Consider the following 18,212-nt stretch of genomic DNA (forward strand, 5'->3'; position numbering starts at 1 on the left):
GGGGCAGCTGAAAATGGACAGCATAATATCTGACATAAAGCATGCAATTGTGCCGATTACAAATGGGTATAATGTCTTTCCAGGGGAAGAGGAAGAAATTCCTTTTGTCTATTTGTGCATGTTGATTAGCTTATATTCACAAATATTTAATCCTGTTAACTTAAAAGCCAAGGGAGAGTAGCCAGAAGGCTAAAAGAGAACTGGTTGTGCCAGTTCAAATCTAGCCCATTGACCTCAAATCAGGATTCACATCTTCCAAAAAAGCTTGTAAAAGTACAGCGACTCCTTCCTTTGGCCTATATATCTGCTCTAATATGTGTGAGAGCGATAGGCCTGTTTGCAGAGAAAATAACCCACACAGCATTTTAAATTCAAACATAGACCCTATAACAAATCAATGAAGCAAAAAATTGCTGGGAAGCAAAGGTGCGGAGATACTAGACCAGGTGGGCCAGTGGTTTAATCCATCAAGCTCAATCCATCAATTCCCTGTGCGGACTGAAAGTGTGAGCTTTCAGGTTGCATGCTAGGATTTAAGTCTGGATGTTTTTATTTTGTGGCTGGCCATTAAAGGTAAAGGGACCCCTGACCGTTAGGTCCAGTTGTGGCCGACTCTGGGGTTGTGGCGCTCATCTCGCTTTATTGGCCGAGGGAGCCGGCGTACAGCTTCTGGGTCATGTGGCCAGCATGACTAAGCTGCTTCTGGCGAACCAGAGCAGCGCACAGAAACGCCGTTTACCTTCCCGCTGGAGGAGTACCTATTTATCTACTTGCACTTTGATGTGCTTTCGAACTGCTAGGTTGTCAGGAGCAGGGACCAAGCAATGGGAGCTCACCCTGTCGCGGGGATTCGAACTGCCGACCTTCTGATCGGCAAGTCCTAGGCTCTGTGGTTTAACCCACAGCACCACCTGTGTCCATGGTTTAAAAACAAAAAGTGCCATTTAATTCACACAGAAGCCCTATCCTAGCCCAGGAGATTGCATGTGCATATTCTTCCAGGTACAGTTACACAGTGTTTCTGAAACAAAAAGTTGCATGTATATTTCCTGGTTATTGACTTGGCTTCTCTATGACCCCCCCTCCTCCCCCAGCATTAAATCAAATTTCAAAAATGTGTGTCCGCAAGCTCTGCTGATGAAATGCCCCATTCATTTATTGAGGTCATTTGGCTCCTCGAAACATAGAAATCTGTCCCTTTCCTTTTCTGACTGCTTATTTTGGAAATATGCTCACCTGTGTATATACGCAATACACTTGCTTTTTGTATATGTATAAACTTAAGACTCCTTGGGGGCTGTTTTTCTGAAGCAAGAAGAATGTGCCTTCCTTTTCCCTGCTATTGTGGACCCTCATTTGGATTATCTCCTCTGCAAAGTCTTATAAAGATCATTAAAGGGAATAAAACTTTGTTAAAGCAACGTTTTGCATAAACCTTTCAGCCATAAAATGCAATCGCAGTGGCTTCGAGATCAGGCCCCCTAGTAGATTTGCATTTTAAATTCCTTGCTCTTTCTTTACGCAACATGCCATAGCATCAGATCAAGGCCAATGTGTTAAATGATACAAACCACACTAAAGCCAAAGAGTTACTGATTTTCATGCCCTTTCTTTACCTGTGTTTTTTGGCCAACGATGTGTCAAGACTCATGTAGCCCAAACCCATAAACTAGAGGGAGATGTTAGCTGGTTAAAAGGAATCCTAGGGTTTGTAGAAGATGGGGGGGGGCTAAAGAGGAAGTGGGCTTCCCAAAGACAGCCAGGGAGGACTGAGCATGCTCAGTGACCATGAAATGCTGATTGACTCTGGGTAAGGGTTGGTAATGGGGTGGTGAAGATGAATGGATAGGAGCAGCTGGAATCATGGATGCCACACTGCAAGTTACATTCCCAGTGCATTTACTGAGCCTGTGGTTTGGCATACTCTCTGTCTGTACATATTGAGCAGATGTGAGGTCCAGAGGGTGGCAACACAAGAACAGGCCTTCTCTGTAGTGGCTTCCTGTTTGTGGAACGCTCTCCCCAGTGAGTTGAGCCTGGTGCCTTCATTATATATATATTAGGCGCCAGGCAAAAATGTTCTTCTTCAACCAGGCCTTGGGCTGATTAAGAGTCTACATCCTTTTAAACGTATCTGAGAAGGGAAGTGTTTGTCTTGTTTTGTTTCACTTATTTACTTGTTTTTATCCTGTATTTTATTCTATGAACCGCCCTGAGATCTTATGATGAAGGGTGGAATATCAATCCATCCATCAATCAATTAAATAAATATCCAATGTTCTCTAAATAGGTATGGCAAGCACAGAAACTGTATAAAGGCTGCTCTAACCCGCTACCCACTATGAGAAACTACTCTTGTCTTAACACTGGAGCTTTGATTTATCATTAATAAGCAGCCAATAGGTGCCATATTTATTCCTTTGACTACCTGCATTTCTTGTTGTTGCATTCATCATGGGTCTGTTCTTATCTTGCCACTGTTAACTGAGGAGAAATTACATAAAAGTTCATAGGTGCAATGTTCAAAGTCCTCTGAAACACAGCCATGTATAGGTTTGGTGGTTTTGATTTTTTTAATCACTCATTTCCACCTCTGTGATTTCTTCCATGGGAGCTTTCCTGCAGCCAAGGGCTCATTAGAAAGGGTTCACTGATAAATGCTATCTCGAATGTGTGCTTTCTGCAGAGCTCTAAAAGTTTGGAAAAAAAGCAGTTGAAATGTTTACTTTTTTACCCGTAGATTACTTCCATTGACAATGGTCTTCCGTTCACATTGACTTTGGTCTTCTTGTAAAAGCCTTAATGGCCATGTAATTAAATTGTGTGACACAAAAAGGGCTCATTTCACAGTGATGGTGGGCAGAGAGCACAGCCTTTTTATGTGTTAGGATTCCAGATTCAATCTCTTGCATCTCTCATCAGAGGATCTCAAGTAGCCTGGCTGGGAGAGATTTTCCTCCTGAGACTCTGGCGATAAGAACATGAGAAGTCTGCTCCCCTTCCCTGCGGTGTTGCAGACTGGCCTCCGGGACCCCCAGTGACTCGGATTGGGGGCGAAGCGATGCTGCCCATGTCACCGAGACTCCCAGCTGTGTCACGCTGCTGGCCAACCAATCGGTGCAGCCAGGGGGTGTGGCCACAAGATGTTTAAACTGCGGTGCAGCCGGGGGGCTGCCTCCTTTTGCCTCCTCACCAGATCTCCCAGCCCACCCGCCCTCTTTTTAAGCTTTGGTATGACATGACCTTGCTATGGACATATGTCGGCCGCCATATTGATGGGGCCACATAAGAAGTTTTCCCACATGGCAAATTGGCACCAGCCATTTGGTTTTCGCCTACCTTGTAGCAATCGTCATAACTTTGTGAGGTTAGGCATTGGGTAAGCCTTTGTTATGGGAGGGGAGGTTGTTGCCTCTGCCTGCCCCACCTCGATAAGGGTATCCCGTTAAAGGGGTCTGGGGGTGTGGATTCTGTCCAAAGCCTGCGCGGGGGCTAGGGCCATGCCACAACCCCATTGGGGACCCTGGGGGTGCTCCCCGTACCAGTGGTTGACCCTTAAGACATTTAAGAGTGCAAGAGCCAGGATATAGTCTGGTTTCCTCCAATGCCTAAGCCAAACCACTCACTATCCGTGTCCTTGTGTGTTTATTATACAGTGGACGCTCGGGTTGTGAATGTGATCCGTGCGGGAGGCATGTTTGCAACCCGCAGCCTGTCTGCGGGTTGCAATTCGGCATTCATGTGCAAAGCGCTGAAACCCGGAAATAACCTGTTCTAGTGCTTCCAGGTTCAGTGTGGTGCACAACCCAAAAATGCGCACCTGAAGCACCTGTAACTCGAGGTATGACTGTATAAGGGAACTATGGGGCCCGGGGCTTTGTCATGCAAGAGCCTGTTTCTCACAGCAGATCCACCCAATGCCTCTGAGAAGCTCACAAATAGAAACATGAGTTCAATAGCCCTCTCCTAATGTGGAGGTGCCACCACTCCCCACTTTCTCCCCCAGGATAGCCTTTGTACCCATGGATAGTTTTATTTCAGTTTTATTATACCACCCTTCATCTGAAGTTCACTGGGCAGTTCACAACATGCAAAATGAAAACACAAATTACATAATAAAAACAAAAACAACCCCCTCCACAAAACCCCCCACATAGAATGTTAATCAGCCAAAGGACTCATTAAAGAGAAACATTTTCATCTAACATCTAAAAACATGTTATAATAAAGGCACCAAGAGAGACTCATCGGGGAGAGAATTCCAGAAATGGGGAGCCACTGCAGAAAAGGTCCGTTGGACCTCTTGTGGCATACGAAGAAGAGCCTCAGATGATGGTTGCATATGGAGAGAGGTGGTCCTTCAGGTATTGCAGTCCTGAGCCATTTAAAGCTTTGTAGGTCAAAACCAGCAATTTGAATTGGGCCCGGAAATTAATTGGCACCAGTGCAGTTGGGCCAGGTTCAGTGTAGTTGATGGTTCCACTTTTGATTGGAAGCCAAGGTCAACTGTTGCACTGCCCCTTCATATTGGGGCCCATCAGAAACACCATTCTGAGAGCCCACTGAAGTCTTCCAATGGTTCTTTAACAGTGAAATGTACTGTCTGGTTAGAGGTCTTTGAGCAGCAGCTAGATGAACACCTATGAAGGATAAGGTTATCAGTGGATTTCCTGCACTTGCAGGGAATTGGGCAAGATGACCTTGAAGCTCTTCCAAGTTTATGGCTCTGCTGTTGTATTTTTTAAAAGTCATATTTGCATCAGAACTGAGCCTCGGTTTGCAAAATTGCAATCATTGTTAATAATGACCCAGATGTTATTTTCACTTGATTACAAAGAAATGCCCTATACCAATGAGAAGGAGTTGGCTGCAAAGGAAAAGGAACATTTGGTTTACCTAGCAGCTATCAGAGGCATGATAAAGGCACATTCACCACTGGAGATGCGGACAAGGATTAGCAGTGAGCATAGAACAATAACTACTGATACACTTGTAATGATGTTGCCTGGGAACACAGCACCAATGTTTTCCGCTCGGAGACCAGCACCTGTTTCCCCACTTAAGAAAAAGCTATCTTATAAAAAGGAAATTCATATGAACATTAACATTGGCAAGGCTATAGCTAACATGAGGACAGTGTGTGCTTCCATTGTGCGCAGGGAAATAAATGGTTTATGCTCTTCCTTGTACATATAAGTGCTTTTTGTTGAAACTAGTTGCTACATATTTCAGTGTATCTTAGTATGCATCTTCCATCTGAAACTTGATTAGCTAAACAGTAACGGCCATTTTACTATCATTGATCAGATTATTTTTAGCATCCTACCAGTAAATTCTCCATTTGCATCCACCCAAACGCTCATTCTCTCTGCAAATGAAAGATTTAATATTCTGGGCAGGAATATTCGTGCTTTAGGCACTTTGCATATGGGCAATGTTATTAAAAGAGCGACTTCCACTTGCTCTCTGTCTGTTATTGCCAGACCTAGTTTGTCCCTGTGGTGCTTCCGTAGAGGCTTGTTATGTGAACCAGAGAGATCCGCAATAAAGCTCTGCCTGCAATGAGATAATAAAGCATGTTCCTGTTACAAACTGACTGAGTAGACTGTGTTTCTATGATACTACACGGGCCATATTTGCTCCTCCCTGAGGTCCTTTTCCCTAAGGCCATTCTTTCAAGGAGGAAATGGGTACTGAAGACGAAGTACTTCAAGCAGCAGCTGAAGCAACAGCTTTTGTTGTGTCAGGGTGGCAAAACTCCCACATTTCTCCCCCACCCACATTTCACTTCCCTTCCCTGCCACATTATTCACCTTATTCTGCACCCAAGACTCCAGAACTGTCCAGGTGTATTAGCATATCAAGAGTTCAGATTCCACTAAGCTAGCTCACTGGTAGGTTTTGGGCCACCAGTTGCTATCTCTCAACCTCACCTACCTCACAGGTATCTGAAGAAGTGTGCATGCACACGGAAGCTTATACCCAGAACAAACTTAGTTGGTCTCTAAGGTGCTACTGGACAATTTTTAAATTTTATTATTTCGACTGCATGAGACCAACACTGCTACCTACCTGAATCTTATCTCACGGGGTTCTTGTGCCTTAAGATCCTCATAGATGGCTCTTCCCTGCATCCCATCCTAGGGACACTTGCCTTTTGTGGTGATGCTTGGAGAGGAGCCGCTCTGTGGTGGTGCCCCATCTGCAGAACGCCCTCCCTTTAGCTGTGCAACTGGTGCCAGCCTTGTTACTATTTTGGAACCGTGTCAAGACTTAAGTTTATCCACCCGGGCAATTTAAGGATTTTACTCTTTGACCTGCTCTGCCACTGTTGTCCTCTGTTGTTTATTTAGAATTGTATTGTGTGGTTTTTTTAAAAATATATATAGACAGATAGGTTGCACTCCAATCTACTATCTGTATAAACAGAAAGGCAGGTTTTATTTATTTTTTTTAAAAAAATAAACAGTAATTGTGAAGATAATAGGCAGGGTAGCTTTGTATGCTACTCTCAGCGATTTGGAGGAAGGTCAAGTTTTGGTTTTTAAAAAGCATTTTTTTTTATAAAAAACACTTATTTTGCTCCTTGCAGTGCACAGAACTTAAATGTTACAGTTGCTGATTATCAGAATACAAGATGTTTCAATTGAGTGAAGGGAATATATGTATAATTTTGTTCCAACCATAAAATAAATAAATGCAACCTTGTAATCATAAAAAGGCCTTGCAACTGAGCATTGGGTTGAGCTATAAAAAACATTGACCTCTATCTGGGTTAGTTAATCATGCCCTGAAGCATGAGAATAGAGATGTTCTCACCTTGCCTTGCATGACAATGACTCAGGTGTCCACTGCCTGTCAAGTGTAAAGATATGCAAAGTCTCCACCTACTTCACCTAAAGGACAGGATATAATGAGGGTGGAGAAGCAGAATTAAAACCATGCATTTGTTTGTTTTCACATAGATAAAAAGGTGCCTTACATGTTAAAAAGAAAGAGGTGTAAAAAATGAGGGAAAGATATGCAAGTGAGCCTGCATGCTCCTGAAAGGGCCTTGCCAGCTGATCAGTCCCTGCTGCTATGCCATGCCCTGTGCTGCAAGTCTCTCAGGTAACAGGTGTCTGGTTCCCCAGTCAGTGTAACTAAAGGATGACCTCATAGGGGTGGAGCCCTGCTAGGCTGCAGAGGTGGCAGTCAGGTGAGCCAGGTAAGAAGTGGAACTTTGAGCAAGACAGCTGATGCATTGGAGAAGCTGCTCCATTCACCAAGCAACAAGCAGGCAAACACACCTCCTGCAAGGGAGAACCAGCTTAGCTTTTCTACTCAATCAGGTTTCTTCTTTTCCTTCTCCTTTTCCATCTCCTTTCTTTTCCTGCTCTGGTCTGGAAATGGACACCAAAGAGCCACTTGGGAAAGAAAGTGTGGGGGCCAGGAAAAAAAACTTGACCTTCATAAGGCACAGGCTGTACATGCTGGAGAGGAGGAAGACAGACACAGTGGTGGAGAGTCATATTTCTGGAGACCACAACAGCTCTGGGACTTTGAGGAGGAGTCAGTCCGACAGGAGTGAATACAACCAGAAATTACAAGGTAATAAAAATGAGGAGAGGAAGGGCTTGAGGCTGCAATCCTAACCCGGGAGACAGCCTTATGGAATTCAGTGAATCTTTACTTCTGAGTAGACCTGGCTAGGACTGCATTGTGACCCACATTTCTGAAGTACTGGTCTAACTATTGGAAAACAATTCCACACCAGAGAAGCTTGCATGATGGAGTTAGCTGTGATGGAAGTTGGTGAGCAGGTTAGATGTGGTGAGAGCTGGTGGAAAACATTTTTATGAAATAGATCTTAGTAAGCACTTGCCGGTATTATTGTTGTTGCTGTTGTTAGAAATAGGTTCTCCACTGTAGCACCACTAAGGTAGGAAATACTTTGGAGGGAACCTAGTTCATCTCACGTTGAGGGGAAGTGCGTGATTAAATGCAATTTTGCGGCATTATAACTGTCATACTGCTCCTGCTGTAACACTTTGTAAGTAACACAAGGGGCAATTTTAATGCATTGAAGCCACGCATTGAAATATACAGACAGGGTGAGATATTTTGTAGGCAGCCTTAAATAGTAGGAAGTCACCTGGTGAACGTTTGTCTTGCGGGGTGGGGGGAGATGCTTTGATTTGGTTATTTTCTTGTTTGGATTAGGAACAGGTGATCTGAGACAACATACATTTTCCACCCCTGCACACCCCTGAGGCCACACATAAGTACAATGACATTTTATTTCACACATATCTATTCCCTTTGGGCAGAAGGGTGTGTTTTCTCTCCTGCAAACTGCAATCCCCAGTGCTATTTATTGCACAGCTGTCTCCGTGAATTCAGCAGAACTCTGATCTCCCAGCGTGCAGGGAGAGAAAAACATAGTTCCTAGGACTTGTAGCAGATTTGAAATAATGAAAATAAAGTGCCGTTTCTGAGCAGGGAAAATAAAAATGCAGAACCATCTGTGCACCATTAAAATGACTTCCTAGACAACTATCCTCTAAAAGAGGGTTAGGCTATACGATCAACACGCCAGTTCTACGTATGTTTACCTGTAAGTGTGCATAGGATTATCAGCAAAATGGTTTAAATAACTACAGTGAAATTTCTTTTCGCCTCACTGGAGGAATGCAGTCTGTAAAACTACACTGGTAATACGGAACAGGTTTGGTTATGCTGCCCTAAGGCCATGTCCCTATAGGCTTTCACACACACCCCTTTCCAGGGAGAACTAGATCTCTGTGATGAACAATAGTCCTTGTTGTTCTTAGTACCCCCTCCCTCCCTCCAGCCCTTCTAAAGGGTACTGCAGACACGGCATTTCCTTATTTGCAAAGGCTACCTGGTAGAACACTTCAGCTGCACAGAACATTCTTCTTAACACACAAGGAAACAGCATGTGTGCATTTGCTTGGTGTGTCAAGGGAAGGCTATGTTGCTCTGCTATATATACAGACCCAGTGCCGGCAGTGTTCTGCCCACCCCACCTTCCACAATACCTATTCAGTAATTCCAGGACGTACTTTCATGTCACATGATCTAGTTCCTGGTGTGCACTAAATATGCTCCAGAGCTTACGTGCCCTTTGGACCTGGCCCAATTTGCATGGGAACTAGATTTCACAACTTTGCCTAGCCTGTTAGTGGCATTTTGTAAATTTCTTTCATTTGATATCAGGTGCTGAATACGGTTGACCTTGCCATTGAAGCATTAGACTTTACACTGCAATGCTATGGTTCTATGATTCACAGTAAGCTTGTTTTATTGTTCAAAGAGCATTGCCTATCAGGGCTGTCATTCCATAAAAGAGAGTCCAGTCATTCATTTGATCACATGAAAAATCAAATAGCCTCATAGTGTGGGTTCCCTTGATCAAGATGCTCCCAGTGGATAGTTCCCTGGGAAAGGAAGCCTCCCTTGCTTCCCTCACTTCTGGCTTCAGTTGCTGGATACCAGGAGAGGACAAGGAATGTGGATGTTTTTGCTCCTTCTCTGTGCTCCTCTCACTTATCGCCTAAAGAGGGCCTGCATAGACAAGCCAGGAGACCCCATGGATTGGTATTGGTCCCCCTACTGGGGTGTGAGCATCAGCCCAATGATGCCAATCCCCAATGGCCGACTTGAAGTCTCAAACATATAAGGGCTCCATGAATATGCATATAGGTCAAGGGGCGGAGTCTGCTGCTGTATACTGCTCTGCCATGCACATCCCATTGTGTCCAATGGTGCTTTAAATACTTGCATTTTAAAAGTAATGCAAAACAACATTTTTAAACCTGTGGCTTGATTAACCTGGGTGCCTTCTTTAGTCATTCAAGATGTTTTCAGGCTACATGCTTCCCTTTCAGTTAAGTAACTCAATAAGGGCAATCTTTTGAGTTTCTGTAGTATATACCTGGGTAAGATTGCACTGCAAATCCAGTGAACAAGTGGGACTTTCAGCAAAATGCTGCAATGTCTTGTTCAGTGTCTGAGCCAGCCCTCTTCAAGGAAACTCCATTCCATCCCCTCCCTCCATCAGACACTTAGGCCTCAGTGCCCACTGAGCATGCTCAGATTTGTTGCTGGGTCCCTGCCTCTTTAGATGGTACTGGGTGTGTGGGTGGGTGGGTGGGTGTGTGCATGCGTACGTGCGTGTGTGTGTGTTGCTGCAAAACTTTGGGATTCCCTTCTCCAAGTCAGCTGATATCTCCCTCTTGTTTGGGATGGGATGGGGGAAGAACCATTTTGGTGATATAAGGATTGGCACCTGCAGAATGAGCTGGCTATTAGTATATAGGAAGCTGCAGTTCTATTGTTGTTGTTTAGTCGTGTCCGACTCTTCATGACCCCATGGACCAGAGCATGCCAGGCACTCCTGTCTTCCACTGCCTCCCGCAGTTTGGTCAAACTCATGTTAGTAGCTTCAAGAACACTGCCCAACCATCTCGTCCTCTGTTGTCCCCTTCTCCTTGTGCCCTCAATCTTTCCCAACATTAGGGTCTTTTCCAGAGAGTCTTCGTTTCTCATGAGGTGGCCAAAGTATTGGAGCCTAAGCTTCAGGATATGTCCTTCCAGTGAGCACTCAGGGCTGATTTCCTTCAGAATGGAGAGGTTTGATCTTCTTGTAGTCCATGGGACTCTCTTCCAGCACCATAATTGAAAAGCATCAATTCTTCGGCGATCAGCCTTCTTGATGGTCCAGCTCTCACTTCCATACATCACTACTATCCGGACCTTTGTCGGCAAGGTGATGTCTCTGCTTTTTAAGATGCTGTCTAGGTTTGTCAGTTCTATTATATATGTTATAATATACTTTGTTGCCTGGGTCATCTCTCCAAGACATAGACAGAAACACACACTCATACCTGGATAAAAGTCAGATCCAGTAGAATTAAATGGAAATTTGCATAATTTTACATGAGGTCTCACCCCCCCCCAAAAAAACCCCACAATGCTGGTCATTGCAATACTAACTTCTTTGCATAGGTGGCTGTAGGATTTTCCCCCCAGAAGGAAGGGGTGGACGGGCAGATAAGTAAAACACTGGGGGATGGGGGCGGGGAACAGGCTAGTTTCTCACCAGAAAAATAAGACAAATAGTGCTTGTATATTTTGCCTCATATCTCAGGTTCTACAAATGATAGAAACTTGCTCTGGGTCCCCACGATTCTTTGTACTGCATCTCCTCCTTCATCCATGCATCTCTGAAAAGTGGTGTTGTTATATGTGAAATATTCCTTATTAAAATTTAGAAAGTTGGTTCTCCAAGAATGTTTCTGAAATCTCTTTCAGTGGTTTACCAATGCTGCTGTTCAACACATCTCAAACTTCCCCCCTTTTCTACTTACTTTGACAGGTTAGTGTAATTTAAGTGGATAATCACCATCTTCAAGCTGGCAGTGCACTACAGAGGTTAGAAAAAAAATACCATGGGTCTGTGGGGGGTGGGGTATATGTAACCCATCAAGGCAGCGACTTTCTTTCCTAAGCTAAAGTTTTTATAGTGCAGGGCCTTCCCCCCCATCTCTCAGCCCTTATGGATGCTGATTCTTTCTTACTGGTTGCCAAAGTTCCTTTAACTCTGGAGGTTGTCCATGCAGGTCAGTCACACTTTCTCTTCAATGAATTTGTTTCCATTATTGATATCCTGCTGCATGTGTATATATAGCTCTTTTTCCTCAATAGAATCAAGTTACAAATAGGACTACAACAGTCTATAATGTTGAGGCTATAATTACATGGGGGGGGGAGGGACCAGCAGGTAGGTAAAAAATATTTTCTATGGGCCTTTATTTCTTCCCTTTTCATATTGAACTCTTTATTAACAAGACACGGCATTGTTCTTTTGGGTAAAAAACAACAACGAAGGTTAATTTAACTGAGGTTACAGTGACTACTGATCTCTTGCCCCCCAAAGAGGAAACAGAATTTCCAAGCAGACTCAGAAACAAACTGGTGGAATCATAGCATAGCTGTCAACTTTTCCCTTTTCTTGCAAGAAATACTATTCCCTTAAAAAAAGGGAAAACGTTGACAGCTATGAATCATAGCATTGTTGGAAGGGAACACAAGGGTCATATACTCCAACCAAACATTTTGCCCAACATGGGGCTCGAACCCACGACCTTGAGATTAAGAGTCTCATGCTCTACCGACTGAGCTATCCCATGGCCAATAGAATTCTTTCGACACAGGTGAGAAGAGCTCCTTGGATGAAGGGCAGAATATCAATGTAATAAATAAATTCTGTGACCACTATTCTTTGGAGATGCTGCAAACCCACCCCACCCCGAATTCCACCCCTGTAACTTTCAGAAATGACTATTGCAGAATCCATACAGGGATCCTTTTATGCGTTGACTTCAGAAATTATCACCCAGTGAGAAGAGAAAATGGTCATCTGAATCCACCAGGAAAAAAATTAACAGTGAGGATATTATTTCATATGTGCAATTTTTCTTTCTTTCATTGAGCTCTTTCAACACTCCAGAGAGCACTCGGTTAGCAATTAAAAGACTCTATGGTCAGGAAATTGAAACCAGATATTTCCTGGAAGGATGCCTCTTTCATAAGGTAAAGGTAAAGGTACCCCTGCCCGTACGGGCCAGTCTTGACAGACTCTGGGGTTGTGCACCCATCTCACTCAAGAGGCCGGGGGCCAGCGCTGTCCAGAGACACTTCCGGGTCACGTGGCCAGCGTGACATCGCTGCTCCGGCGAGCCAGAGCCGCACACGGAAACGCCGTTTACCTTCCTGCTAGTAAGCAGTCCCTATTTATCTACTTGCACCCGGGGGTGCTTCCGAACTGCTAGGTTGGCAGGCGCTGGGACCGAGCAGCGGGAGCGCACCCCGCCGCGGGGATTCGAACCGCCAACCTTTCGATTGGCAAGCCCTAGGCGCTGAGGCTTTTACCCACAGCGCCAACCGCGTCCCTCGCCTCTTTCATATCTATTGCCAAAAAAATAATTCATTGGAAAACAAAACCTGGTGTCTGGAGTTTGGATTACTTAATCAATAATCTGTCACTAGACCTGATAGTATCAGAGCACTCTCAAATTTGGTGGCAGTTCATGCAAGGTCACAGAGACTATAATGTTTCCTCTGTTCAAATACTCTGGAAATCTAGATACACACGTATTTTTAGAACTTCTTTATGCCAAGCAAAACACGCTCAGGCGCCATCTACGCTATGAATCAGTATCATACCACTGTAAATGCTTCTCCCAAAGCTTCATGGGAAATGTAGTTTGATAAGAGTACTGAAAGTTGTTAAGGATACTCCTATTCCACTCACCGAGCCAGAATTCCCAGAGTTCAGTGGGAATAGCAAATCGACAGTTAAACTACTCTGAGAATTGTGGCTCTGTAAGGGGAATAGGGAGACGCGGGTGGTGCTGTGGGTTAAACCACAGAGCCTAGGACTTGCCGATCAGAAGGTCGGCAGTTCGAATCCCTGCAACAGGGTGAGCACCCATTGCTTGGTCCCTGCTCCTGCCAACCTAGTAGTTCAAAAGCACGAAGCGCAAGTAGATAAATAGGTACCACACCAGCAGGAAGGTAAACGGCATTTCCGTGCGCTACTCTGGTTCGCCAGAAGTGGCTTAGTCATGCTGGCCACATGACCCGGAAGCTGTATGCCAGCTCCCTCGTCCAGTAAAGCGAGATGAGTGCCACAAACCCAGAGTCAGTCACGACTGGACCTAATGGTCAGGGGTCCCTTTACCCTGTACCTTTACCTAAGGGGAATAGGGGTCTGTTAGCAACTCTCAGCACCCTTACCTAACATGCTACCAAGGTCATTGTGGCAGATTTGACCCCTGACCCCAACCTGACCCTGCTGCCAGCCCCACTGTGGCACTGGCAGCCACAACCCTATCTGCCACATCCCTGATGGCATAATTTGGGGGGAAACAGCTTTGTGGGCCAAATTTTATCCCTGGTGGGTCACGTTTGGCCTGCTGGCCTGGATGCTGGACTAAATGGGCCATTGGACTGGCACATCTTCTTATGTTCTCATGTCCAGCATCATTGCTCCTCTGCCCTCCCAGAATTCCAAGTAGCCATGGGGTGGGGCAACATGGGGGTTGGCTGTGTGGCTACAGAAGACTAAATGCGGCGTGGCTCCAAGGCACCAAATGGCAATCTTTCAGCTGGCAAGCACATAAGCCAGTACGCTTCGGCAAACCAGGTGGTTCCATGCCTTTCCCCCCACAAAGGAAATATTCAAATAATGACCATGTGTGTCTGTGTCTTTTTAAGTGGCTTGTCGCATAGCTGGGTGTGCTATCTGAAAGTTTGCGCACTTAAAAGGGCTTATTTAAATCCTTGAATGGAAGAATCCATGCAGTGGAAAGACTGGAATATCCACACTCCTGGCGGCAGACCCTCCCTCAGCCTGTCCCAACACTGCCCCCAACACACCTCTCTCTTGCAAGCTGATGCATAGAGAGTTGCTGCAGAGTTTAGAGCTGCACAGCTTGCCAAGGGCTTTGCAAACACACACACACATTCTCCTGCCACTCTCTCACTCAGAGAATCACACCCACCCCATTACACCTGTGGAGGTAAGTGCAGAGATTTACCTTGCATGACATGGGAAATGGTTTGCTTTTTACTATTGTTTTTATTATTCTAATTTTTCCAATATACTTTTTTTTTGGTTTGCAAAGGACACAGGTAGCTTATCTGGCAATGTCATCCCCTCAGGGACAGCCTTGCAGGCATGTAACCCGACACCACCAAGGACAAGCAAACCAGGAGCTCCTATTGTATTGCGTAATGGCAAGGAGCCAAAAGCAAGGCTTCCCTTCCCCCACATCCACCCTGCTGTGGATGCAAATATCTAATTGAGAGAGGTGGGTGTCTGGTGCTTGGAATACGTGCTTTTGGGTACATTACTCCAACTTCCATGCCATTGCTATCAAATCAAGAGTAGGATGCACAAGCTCTTGACATGGAACGCAGAAGCCCTCGACTGAGCTAGTTAGAAAACAAATCACATTATCTATAAAACACAGGGGATCGAAAGGAAGGATGGTCTCTTATAGGGGACAAAAATGACTGCTGCTTGGTGTGTTTTTATTGTTCTGAGTTTTACAAAGGTATTTTTAAAAGTTATTGTTGTATACATGTTTATATTTTGTTGTGGGCTGCCTAGGGAGGAATGATGATCTAGAAATGTGACTAATGCGTACATAAACAAATAAATAAGAAATACTTAGTGCCTGCATCTGTCACACTGATTTTATGTTACCTCTGAAGTTTTTTTATTATTATTATTCATAGAAGGTGAATCAAATTCTATGGATTTTTCAACACCGCCCTCAAAAGTTAGTAATATTATAAAACAATGCAATTAGACAGAGACCTGATTTCCAAGGCCACGCTAACCCCCTTTCAGTGTCAGTGGCAGCACACTGCATCCAAAGAAGAGGGAACTGGTTTAATTTCATATTTTTAATTCATGCAGTATAACACTGGGAACGTTACTTGTGAAAACAGTCCTTGTATCATTTATTTCTGTAGTACAAAAGACGTGTATGGTGCTATATAAATATACAAGGCAGGTCCCTGCTCCAAGAAGCTTACAATCTAAACTCAGATTGTGAAGGGAGGGAAGAAGGAAGGAGATGAAAATGTGCAAATGAAGTTAGACCTTCTTAGGATTCATTTCATTCGGAGGATGAATCAGAATTGTAGAGTTGTAGAGGATCATCTAGTTCAACCTCCTGCAATGCATTCACCAAAAGATAGAGAGGGCCAGGTGTTTTTTTAAAAATACTTTTGTTGCTCTGGCAGGGCAGAGAGATTAAAGCAGTCTCCTCTTGTGCTGCTGGACCTCCTTAAAAACCCAAACCAACCGTGGCTGACCCCTTCTCCAGTCCTGCCCTATTTGGGGGGCTTACATTGGCCTCCACCAATGGGAATGCAGCAGTGGTAGCCCATAGCCTACGCCATTGGCAGACCCAGCCAATGTCTATGTGCACAGAGATGCTGGCACAGCCAGGTGGAAGGAAATTGCTGCATCCTAATCCCCTCCATCAGCTCAAATCAAAGGTTAGGATTGTTCTATAATGCAGCATATATGAGCTGAAAGTAAAAGAGTTGTCCTAATGGGTTTTTCTGCTGTTCTGCATTGGTGTGGTTGTGTGTGTTTTTCTTAGGAAAACAAAACCCTATAGAAAAGGTGGGTATCCTTCCTACCACTCTCATATATATCAAAATGATGTGAGTGGCTGCATTTGAAAGGCAAGGAAAGCCATGGTTTACTGTGTTGGAAACAGGCCATGGTGATCCTCAGGCTCTTATGCTTCCTCATACTTTCCTTTGGCACAGCTGTGAGAAGTTCATAAGCTTTTGCTTATGGCAAACTACGATTGAACTTCACCTTGGTTTGTCTGAAAGTAGCAAAGGTTGCTAGCCCTTACTGATATTAAAAAAAAAATGTTTAGAAAAAACAGAAGTGGTGTTTGTTTCTTACAGAAAAAATGGCACCACAAGCAGGGTCCTTGGGGCCAGTTGGCTCACCCCTGGAAAGTGAAGAACAGCTGAACAGGCGTCTGATGGCTAGAAGGCACAAGATAATTACAGAAATGGTCCAGACCGAAAAAGACTATCTCAATGATCTGGAACTGTGCATCAGAATAGTGGTCGAACCCTTGAGAGGAAGGCAGGTAAGGAAGTCCTGGGTTATCACAGCTGTGTTTTGGCAGGGACAGGTTTCTGATAAAGATATTGATTCAGTATTACTCTGTTCAACAACAATGAATAGCGAATGAATTCACATTAAGAATTTCCTTTGCTTTTCTCCATGTTCTTCTGACCTATTTGGATTTTTTATTTATGTTACCTAAAATATGCTTAATGCCAGGCTTTTGGGACAGTGCAATGGTTATTTATTTATATAAATTTATATAAATGTTTTTATTGGTTGACTGTAGTTTTAACTGTTTGCTATATAGGTACTGAATTTTGCAATTTTATCCCCCAGGGGTTTTTTGTGGGAAGGGTGGGTAACAAATATGTTTAATACATAAATAATAAACAAATGTATTCATCATCTAGCGTACTCCGAGAGAGATGAACCAAGAGAAAAATCTCACCCTACTGTCATAAGACACTTGGCCCTCCAGATGGTGTGGGACTCCAGCTCCCATCAGCCCCAGCCAGCATGGTTAATCATCAGCGATGATGGGAGTTGTAGTCCAGCAACATCTGGGGGACCACAGGTTCTCCACCTCTGAGTCAGGATATGGTGGACGTGTTCCCCATTGTTTTGGGGGTTTTTTGGGGGGGACACTCCACCATTGTGGAGACCTTGATGGGTGGAGAGCTCTTGCCAGTGATGCTTCGGTTGGCTCTAGCCAGTGCTGGGCTCTGAAATGGAGCATGTCAGCTGTGGACCTCCTAAATGCATCCCCCTGAGAAGGACCTGAATCAGAGTTGCTGTAGCTAATCTTCCCATCACTCTTCTTTCAAATGGGGACATTTGTAAAAGATCTGCTGGGCTGAAATGTTTGGTGAATCTGCTGTCTTCTGATCTGCCAAGCTTCAGATGTGTTGGCAGATCTGCCATATCATATACACATCCTACCTGAACTATCTGACATCCTTAGGATTTTTCTAGCTTTTTCTGGATTAGACACTTTCTGAGGGTTGGGATACTTTCTTTTCTTGGCTATGAGCAGCCAAGGCAGAGTTGAGTTTGAATGGATGGTGGACAAGTGAGTTAGGGGCGGTGGTATCTAGAAAGGGGTAGTCATTCACTGTATGCTGGACCTGGGGGAGGTTACCGAGAGGCGTGGTCAGAGTCCGGTCCTGGGTCAAGGGTCTGGAGACTGTCCACCAAGGGTGAAGCGGGGTCCAAAGCAGGAAGCTGGGCGTGGTCAGGAACTCCGGAAGAACAGGTTTGGGTGCTGGCAGAAACAGGTGTCCAACGATGTTGCTCCCGCAACTTGGGACCGGGCTGACTGGCCTTTATCTTCTCTGAGGCCAGGAGCAGTCCTGGCCCACAGGTGACCCGCCTCTCCTGGCCTTAAGGCGAGCACTCTCCTGAGAGAACCTAGTTCCCTCCACCTCTCTGCCCTGAGCCTCTGCAGCTCAGGAGAGGCTGGAGGGTTACTGGACCCAGGGGGAGGCTCACCTTCCCCTGACAGGGCTGGGAGAGGTGCACCTGTAGGCAATGGGTC

General features: G+C 44.8%; 1 protein-coding gene across 2 annotated transcripts in view; it reads left to right on the forward strand.

The window, feature by feature from the left end:
• Positions 1–7,215: 7,215 nt before the first annotated feature.
• ARHGEF38 (Rho guanine nucleotide exchange factor 38) overlaps positions 7,216–18,212 on the forward strand; it is a 53,544-nt gene continuing 42,547 nt past the window's right edge. For both annotated transcript variants that reach the window (XM_079990213.1, XM_079990214.1), the window contains exons 1-2: positions 7,216–7,590; positions 16,507–16,697. In XM_079990213.1, the coding sequence (XP_079846339.1) occupies positions 7,239–7,590; positions 16,507–16,697 (543 nt within the window). In that variant the 5' untranslated portion in view covers positions 7,216–7,238. The remainder of the gene's footprint in view (positions 7,591–16,506; positions 16,698–18,212) is intronic.

This window comes from Podarcis cretensis (genome assembly GCF_951804945.1).
Source record: "Podarcis cretensis genome assembly, chromosome: 9".
NCBI classification, from domain to species: Eukaryota; Metazoa; Chordata; class Lepidosauria; order Squamata; family Lacertidae; genus Podarcis; species Podarcis cretensis.